Here is a 10054-nt window from a genome sequence, read left to right on the forward strand (position 1 = left end):
GACTGATAGACAAGGATAGACACACACATTTTAAATACAACTATACACACACATCATACAACAACAAACAAAAATACAAACAATACAACTAAAAAATAGTGTGTGTTTTAGAGTGTGTCTGTGTGTGCGTGTGTCTGTCCCCTCACAGTCCCTGCTGTTCCGAGAGATGTTGTTTCATCCGTTTTTAAAGGTGATGTTGTTTGCTTGAGTAATTGGAGATGGAAGGGAGATCCATGCGATCATGGTGCTGTATAATACTGTGCGTTTTGGACTTGGGGACTGTGAAGAGACCCCTGTTGTTATGTCTTGTGGGGTACATATGGTTGTCTGAGCTGAATGTTATTTGATTATGCAGGTGTAACGGCGTTCTTCTATCTCCTCCTCTGATGAAGAGGTAGAACAAGGATCGGACCAAAATGCAGCGTGATGATGATTCATGATATAATTTTAATGAAGAAAAAAACCAATACAAACGGAAACTACAAAATAATGAAAAGTGAAAACCGAAACAGCCCTATCTGGTGCAAACACTAAGACAGGAACAATCACCCACAAACCCACAGTGAAACCCAGGCTACCTAAATATGGTTCCCAATCAGAGATAACGAGAATCACCTGACTCTGATTGAGAACCGCCTCAGGCAGCCAAGCCTATGCTAGACACCCCTAATCAGCCACAATCCCCAATGCCTACAAAAAAACCAATACGACAATACAATAAACCCATGTCACACCCTGGCCTGAACAAATAATTAAAGAAAACACAAAATACTAAGACCAAGGTGTGACAGCAGGCAATCAGGAATTTTCATCACAGTAATATTTCTCATAAAAACTAGAAGAGAAGCAGTTCATCTCTCGTCAACCCTTCTGTTTTGAGGCAACTGCAGCTTTGCTAGGTCTTTCTTTGCTGCACTTGACCATATTATCGGACAGTAATCGAGATGGTACAAGACCAGAGCCTGGACAACTAGTACAGTTGATTTTTGTGTCAAAAACACAGAACATATTTTTATAAGAGACATAACCCTCCCCATCCTCACAACAACTTTGTCAGTATGACTTGATCATGATAAGTGACCATCCAATGTTATACCTAGGAGTTTAGCTTCCTCAACTTGCTCAATGCTCCACAACTCCAGGTGAGGTTTAGGTCTTAGACAATGTTTTGAACCAAATAGGGAGTGAAAGGGCTCGGGTCATGGGTTGATGGCCACAGACAGACCTCGTGGGAACACCTGGCCTAGCAAAACTTCATCCTGGGCTGGGAAATGAGAGCATGTTTACATTCTAGGGACCTTGTGATAGGGATGACAGTGAAAACATGACTTTGAGCATCAGTAAACAACACAGACTGGATCTCTTCCCATACCATCTCACCTCACACACCTCATCAAGCCCTACTGAGCTGCTCCGTGTATCTCCTGGTCTCCTTCCCTCAGACCTCATCTCTCCGTTAGCTAGCAGACCCAGAGGACGTGTGGACACAGCAGCCCAATGGAGCAGACAGTGGTGCTGATCACAGGATGCTCCTCGGGGATAGGCCTCAGTCTGGCCGTCCGGCTGGCCTCGGATCCAGCGAAAATGTACAAAGGTAAGCAGTGACTGTCTTGCAAGGACATCACTGTACAGAAAGCATTTATTTTATTCAGTGCCACAAGATCATGCAATAAACAGTATGGGTACAATACGTGGTGTGTTTGTTGCATGAGGGATTTGAAGCAGTAAGCTGTCTCTGAGTTTTATGCCTGTTTACTACATGGCATCCACATATTAGAAAACACATTTTGGTTGGTTTATCTGCATCACAATGTAATTACAGAAAATTCTAGTTTTGGAAACTATGGTGACAACATAATGTCAATGTCAAGCTCTGTATTTCATCCGTTTTGTTTCGTACATGTTTAATGGTAAATCTCTGATGGGGAAATCTCTGATGTCCTTGACCACTGATATCAACTCTGTTTAGTCTATGCCACCATGAGGAATCTTGCCAAGAAGGAGCGTCTGCTGGACTGTGTGAAAGGCCTGCACAAGGACACCCTGGACATCCTCCAGATGGACATCACTGACCAGCAGTCCATTCTGGATGCCAGGGACAGGGTCAGGGAGAAGAGGGTGAACATTCTGGGTATGACCAGAGTCATGACTTACAGCAATATTGTTATATCGGGTGTGTGTGTGTGGTTGTGTGTGCGAAACAGAAGAACAGATGTCCTTCACATCTTTACATCAACGACAATTTCTTTACATGTGTACAGCATACAGGATGTCATGTGCTCTGGCTTTCTGTTTGTCTGTGGTATTCATGTTGGCAGTGTGTAATGCTGGTGTGGGGTTGATGGGGCCGCTGGAGGCCCAGTCCCTGGCCACCATGAGGCGGATCCTGGAGGTCAACCTCCTGGGCACCATCAGCACCATCCAGGCCTTCCTACCAGGGATGAAGGCCCAGGGCCATGGACGCGTCCTGGTCACTGGCAGCATCGGTGGGCTACAGGGTGAGAGAGAGAGAGCAGGGCTGGGGTGACAGGAGGGGGAATGGGATGAAATTACCCTTAGACACTGCTCTGAGGTCAGATGTGGGGGTTTGTTTAGTATTTATTGCCATGATAATCACATATCTGTGATTATTGTATTGTAGGACTCCCCTTTAATGAGGTGTACTGTGCCAGTAAGTTTGCAGTAGAGGGCGCCTGTGAGAGTCTGGCCATTCTCCTGCAGCACTTCAACATCCAGTGAGTCCAGACAGTCATCAGCTCATGTATCCCTTTGTCAGTGTTTCATTTTGGATGTGCACTGTATCTGTGTTGGTACTGATTGACTCCATCCACCGTCGTGCAGTGTGAGTCTTATTGAGTGCGGCCCTGTCAACACGGATTTCCTGGACAACCTGCAGAGGGCAGAGCCAGGGGACTCTTCGCTGCAGCAGGTCGACGCCCACACACGCAGCCTCTATGACACGTACCTGCAACACTGTGGGATGGTGTTCCAGAACGCAGCTCAGGACACAGAGGACATTGTGAAGGTACGGGTACTGCTAACTTGACATCTATTAGTTATTTAGCTGATCTGATAAAGGTGCTCCTCCCTGTCTCCAGTGCATACTGCATGTACATACATACAGTATATTATACTAGATATTTATAGATTTTCTATGGAAGTGTAAGTAGTACTGATGAGTAGATTTAATAGCTGGACCCCTCTCAATACAGGTATTTCTGGATGCCATACAGTCATCGAACCCTGCATTCAGATACTACACCAACAATGCCCTCATTCCGCTCAGCAGCCCTAAGATCTCAGCGCTGGACGGGTCCCAGTACATCAGAAATATGAGCAAGATCATCTTCTCAACCAATGGGAAAGGGGAACAAAAATAGCCATCAAACTATAGAATATAATATAACCCTTTACTTTATACATACAGTACAGTCAACATTTTTAGAACACCTATCCATTCAAGGGTGTGTCTTTATTTTTACTATTTTCTACATTGTATAATTATAGTGAAGACATCAAAACTATGAAATAACACATATGGAATCATGTAGTAACCAAAAAGGTCTTAATCAAATCAAAATATATTTTATATTTGAGATTCTTCAAAGTAGCCACCCTTTGCCTTGATGGCAGCTTTGCACACTCTTGGCATTCTCTCAACCAGCTTCATGAGGAATGTTTTTCCAACAGTCTTGAAGGTGTTCCCACATATGCTGAGCACTTGTTGGCTGCTTTTCCTTCACTCTGCAGTCCAACTCATCCCAAACCATCTCAATTATGTTGAGATCGGGTGATTGTGGAGGCCAGGTCATTTGATGCAGCACTCCATCATTCAACTTGGTCAAATAGCCCTTACACAGCCGGAGGTGTGTTTTGGGTCATAGTTCTGTTGAAAAATAAATGATAGTCCCACTATGCACAAACCAGATGGGATAGTGTATCGTTGCAGAATGCTGTGGTAGCCATGCTGGTTAAGTGTGCCTTGAATTCTAAATAAATCACTGACAGTGTCACCAGCAAAGCACCCCCACACCGTCACACCTCCTCCTCCATGCTTCACGGTGGGAATCACACATGCGGAGATCATCCGTTCACCTACTCTGTGTCTCACAAAGACACAGAGGTTGGAACCAAAAATCTCAAATTTGGACTCATCAGACCAAAGGACAGATTTCCACCAGTCTAATGTCCATTGCTCATGTTTCTTGACCCAAGCATTATTATTGATGTCCTTTAGCAGGGATTTTTTTGCAGCAATTTGACAATGATGGCCTGATTCCTCATAAGAGCCAGTTGCATAATAGCGCTTGATGGTTTTTGCAATTGCACTTGAAGAAACTTTCAAAGTTCTTGAAATTTTCCACATTAACTGACCTTCATGTCTTAAAGTAATGATGGATTGTCGTTTCTTTTTGCTTATTTGAGCAGTTCTTGCCATAATATGGACTTGGTCTTTTACCAAATAGGGCTATCTTCTGTATACCACCTCTACTTTGTCACAACACAACTGATTGGCTCAAATGCAATGTTAACTTTTAACAAGGCAAACCTGTTAATTGAAGTGCATTCCAGGTGACTACCCCATGAAGCTGGTTGAGAGAATGCCAAGAGCGTGCAAAGCTGTCATCAAGGCAAAGGGTGGGTATTTGAAGAATCTCAAATATAAAATATATTTTGATTTGTTTAACACTTTTATTGGTTAATACATGATTCCAGATGTGTTATTTCATAGTTTTGATGTCTTCACTATTATTCTACAATGTAGAAAATAGTAAAACATAAAGAAAAACCCTTGAATGAGAAGGTGTGTGCAAACTTTTGGCTGTACATAGGTTATACACATGATTTGTATTGGGAGCCACACACAAGCACATCATTTCAGCAAACAACATGGTTGGCCAAAATCATCTTCTTTACACACAATGTTCAACCACCAACTTCAAGGTGGAGGCTTTGCTATTATGTCACAAGTTTTGATACATTTGAAGAGTTTATTTCTAAAACTCTATATCCGCCAATGTTTTTCATCAGAAATTATTGCTAATGGGTACCTTCATGTGTGTCCAAGATGTTACTGTTCTTAGATTTTAGTGTATGTGTATGAAAATGCGTATGTTTTTGCAAAACTCTATATATCCATTGTTTAGCATGGAATGAAATGATTGTATCCTGTATATTTGACTGTGATGTGTGGTTGTCTCACCTAGCTATCTTAAGATGAAGGCACTTTTACTGTAAGTCGCTCTGGATAAGAGCATCTGCTAAATTATTCAAATGTAAAATATGTAGATCTCATATTATTGTATTGAATGCTTTTTAAAATATATTTTTTAAATGTTGATGTATCATTCGTACAGTTCTTTATTAAAAATGTAGTTATTGTTACATTTGACTGTGTAAAACCTAACAGTACTACTCCTTTATCTGAGAGTGAGGTGAATTTGTCTCTCAGGGATTCTTGAAAGACGAGACAATCTCAACTTTTCTTTGACAAGTATTTTTCTTAATATTAACAACATTTGAAATATAACTGTTTATAAACCAAAGTATCGGCTACCACACAATGTAAAGGAACAACCTAACTAAAACATTTTTCATAAAATGCACCTAACTGGATTTATCTCAACTTAGTCAGACACCATAAAAGGCATTTCATTTGTATATTTATTGTCCAACAAGCGTTTAAGGGCCTTGATTGTTTCATTCTAAAATTAGATTATTCAAATATGTAATACAAATCTCCAAATCTATTTTTGTTTTGTTTTACACTACTGTATAATGTTCCAAGGCTAATTGTTTTAGCATTTTGGCACGTTTTTCTAAATTCAGAACATAAAACAAGATTTATAAAGGATGTCTAGCACAGAAAGTACTGTACTTCAATAGTTGACATATATTGCAGGACAATGAATATATATTTTTCCGAATATTTACAAAAAAAATCGGAGTTGACAAGCCACTGACAGAGTTGACAACAGAAACTCAAAACAGATATATTCTTGTCTTTAAAAATATAAGTTGAATACAAACATTTGTAAAATATAGTGAATAATTTATTCAACAATCCACAACAAAATATAACTACCATATTCTACCATTTCAACACTCTGACAGAGTTGATGTTAGACAAAACATCTGACAGAATTGACATTTTACGGAGCTTCTTTTCTTCTTCATTCAAGTGTTATACAAAATACCAATTTCGTTTTTTCTCAGTTACTTTATGACTCCAAAGCCTACGTATTTCAACCAAAATTCATATTCTATCTTAATATATAATGGAGATGGAGTTGACAGGTTATGGTTGTGACCATGGTGATATCAATATTGTTTGTTTAAATCTATCAAAACTAGAGAACCTTTCAGATCATGGGTGGTCTTGTCACACTACAGTTAATCAGGAGATGAAGAAGGGAATACCATGGTAAAGCTGACTCTGTTAAAATTGGATTCATTTAGGATTTTAGACAAATCTGACGGAGTTGACCAAAACTCTGGACACATTTTGTAGGAATCACAGTTTTTAGAGAAATATTCCTTAAAGGCAGAGATGGCTATTGCAAGAAACGACATGTGATACTTTTCAGTTAACTTCTTATGGCTGGGGGACAGTATTGAGTAGCTTGGATGAATAAGGTGCCCAGAGTAAACTGCCTGCTACTCAGGCCCAGAAGCTAAGTTATGCATATCATTAGTTGATTTGGATAGAAAACACTCTGACGTTTCTAAAACTGTTTGAATGATGTCTGTGAGTATAACAGAACTCATATGGCAAGCAAAAACCTGAGAAAAAATCCAACCAGGAAGTGGGAAATCTGAGGTTTGTAGGTTTTCAAGTCTTTGCCTATCCAATATACAGTGTCAAATTTGGTCCGATTGCACTTCCTAAGGCTTCCATTAGATGTCAACAGTCTTTAGAACCTTGTTACAGGCTTCTACTGTGAAGGGGGAGAGAATAAGAGCTGTTTGAGTCAGGTGTCTGGCAGAATGTCATGAGCTCAGTCAGGCGCGCGCCCGTGAGAGTTAGCTGCGTTCCTTTTCCTTTCTAAAGACAAAGGAATTGTCCGGTTGGAATATTATTGAAGATTTATGTTAAAAACACCCTAAAGATTGATTCTATACATCGTTTGACATGTTTCTACGAACTGTAATATAACTTTTTTTGACTTTTCGTCTGGACTAAGTACCTGCGCCTCTTGAATTTGGATTAGTGAACTAAACGCGCGAACATAAAGGTGGTATTTGGACATAAATGATGGACTTTATCGAACAAAACAAACATTTATTGTGGAACTGCGATTCCTGGGAGTCCATTCCGATGAAGATCATCAAAGGTAAGTGAATATTTATAATGCTATTTCGGACTTCTATTGACTCCACAACATGACGGGTATCTGTATGGCTTGTTTTGGTCTTTGAGCGCTGTACTCAGATTATTGCATGGTGTGCTTTTTACGTAAAGCTTTTTTGAAATCTGACACAGCGGTTGCATTAAGGAGAAGTATATCTTTAATTCCATGTATAACACTTGTATTTTCATCAACATTTATGATGAGTATTTCTGTAAATTCATGTGGCTCTCTGCAAAACATTACTGAACATAACGCGCCAATGTAAACTGACATTTTTTGTTATAAATATGAACTTTATCGAACAAAACATACATGTATTGTGTAACATAAGTCCTATGAGTGTCATCTGATGAAGATCATCAAAGGTTAGTAATTTATTTTATCTCTATTCCTGCTTTTTGTGACTCCTCTCTTTAGCTGGAAAAATGGCTGTGTTTTTCTGTGACTTGGCGCTGACCTAACATAATCGCATGGTATGCTTTCGTCGTAAAGCCTTTTTGAAATCGGACACTGTGGTGGGATTAACAACAAGTGGTGTATAATACTTGTATGTTTGAGGAATTTTAATTATGAGATTTCTGTTGTTTGAATTTGGCACCCTGCACTTTCACTGGCTGGTGGAGTTTTGGTGGAGTTTGAAATTGTGATCTTTTGTGCATTTCCGGCCAGAGAGCCGACATGGAAATTAATACAATTTAAAATGTTTGGAAAATTACAAAAACACATATTTTCCCCAATAGAATTCCACTAAATGTCATTTTTAAGATCAAATATTGAAACAAAATTCCCCTTTTCAACTTTAAAAATGAAGTTTTTGTCCCGACTTTCAAGAATCCCTGCTCTCTGAAATGAAATTATTAGATAGATTTTAAACAAATTCATTCTGTCATTGAGCAACCCAATGACATGATTAGATAGTGAAAAAATCCCACCAATCTGTTTTATAATTTCTTAAAACAATAAAAGCTAATTTACCAACATTTCTGAAAATGGATATATAGCATTTTGGAATTAAACTCTTCATTTGTTTTTCTTTTTAAACCTCCGAATCCATGATTAGATGTTTAAATTAAAAAAAAAAATAATATTTTGCACTTATACTGTATTTGTGTTTGGGTTCATATCTTTTATTATGGTGCACATTGCTGGTACTTGTCCCTCCCACAAGCCTCTGTTGCTGACTGGTGTTTCATGGGTGTGATAAAATTATCAAGGGCATGGCAGGGATATGAAACTGTCATGGGTATTATTCGACCCAACAATTTACTTCTTGGGTCACTATCTCACAAACGTGTGTGTGCCCGTATGCCTGTGTGTGCCCTCCATGTGTGCCCCCTTGTGTGTGTGTGTTAAGTTCAACCAGCCCTACTCCAGCTGTGACAGACTATACCCCCAGTCACCTGCCAGGCCTTGACTCAAGGACTCAGATCAGATTATCAGGCCCTGTCTGTCTGGCACTCGTCAAAACATACCAACATTTCGCTTGCAGAATATTCCCTTTGAGCATAATTTTTTCTATTGATGATTATCATGGGGAAGAGTGAGATGTCAGGCAGATGTCAGGGAGAGCTTTCACTCCAAGACAAAGATTGGTTTGACAAGCAAGGCATTTATCATGTTCTGTCTGTATGTAGAGGGTGCATACTGGCGGCAGAGAAGTCAGGCGCAGGAGAGCAAAATCTGATTTACAACGGAGCAGTTTAATAAATAAAACCACCGTAAACAGAACAATAAATTAATGGGTAAACTAAACCTGTTTACACACCAGCATAACGTGCACAAGCACTACAATAAACAATTCCGGACAAGGACATGGGGGGAACAGAGGGATAAATACACAACATGTAATGATGGAATTGAAACCAGCTGTGTGGGAAGACAAGACAAAACAAATGGAAAATGAAAGGTGGATCGGCGATGGCTAGAAGACCAGTGACGTCGACCGCCGAACGCCGCCCGAACAAGGAGAGGGACCGACTTCGGCGGAAGTCGTGACACTGTATGAGAGAAACTGTTCTTGTATTTCATTGTTTGTGTCAATCATCAGTAGTGTTGAGCAAACAATTACTTCACACTGGAAGAAGTTAAGCCACCCTTAAAAAATATATATTTTACTTAACAAAAGTTACTGTGAAAAAGTAGTTCACTGCATCCAAACTACTTTGTGAAAAATGATCATATCTAAATGTCATAGATGACAAATTGCAAGAGCAGATCACTCTGGAGTCACAACAGAATGTCTAATTTAGTGTATTTTACACAAAACTATGTTTCAAGTGAGAATTAGACAGGTCTGATGTCGAAAAACAAAGGAAATTCTTGCCTACTGCACCCATATATAATTGTATTTTTGCAGAAGAAGTAGTGTGTAGTTTACAGTAGTTACAGTTGCTACGCCACCACATGGTAAAAAACAGTCAATAACACTACCAATATTTGAATTAAATTCAAGTACCAACAAGCTACTGCAAAATTTAATTTGAACTAGTTGAACTAAATGTAGTTCACTACTCTCCAACACATTGTGTTTTCCCTGCCAGTTCACAACCTTCTGACATTGAACTATGTACAGACTTTCTCCCTCATGTGATTTTCTAGCTCTGTGACCTGTTTCATGGATATGTTTGAAATACCTCTAACCCAGAGGAAAAACAGTTCTCTGTCCTTCCTCTCCAAACATTGCTACAAAGTGACAAACAGTT

General features: G+C 39.5%; 1 protein-coding gene across 1 annotated transcript; it reads left to right on the top strand.

Annotated features, from left to right (window-relative positions):
- The first annotated feature begins 1384 nt into the window (after nt 1-1384).
- LOC115103611 (estradiol 17-beta-dehydrogenase 1-like) lies at nt 1385-5339 on the top strand. Its single transcript, XM_029624453.2, has 6 exons — nt 1385-1594; nt 1970-2131; nt 2319-2498; nt 2642-2735; nt 2842-3025; nt 3213-5339. Exons 1-6 carry the CDS (start codon nt 1498-1500, stop codon nt 3378-3380), a joined length of 885 nt encoding a protein of 294 aa, XP_029480313.1. The 5' UTR covers nt 1385-1497; the 3' UTR covers nt 3381-5339.
- Nucleotides 5340-10054: the final 4715 nt, after the last annotated feature.

This window comes from Oncorhynchus nerka, linkage group LG21 (genome assembly GCF_034236695.1).
Source record: "Oncorhynchus nerka isolate Pitt River linkage group LG21, Oner_Uvic_2.0, whole genome shotgun sequence".
NCBI lineage: Eukaryota > Metazoa > Chordata > Actinopteri > Salmoniformes > Salmonidae > Oncorhynchus > Oncorhynchus nerka.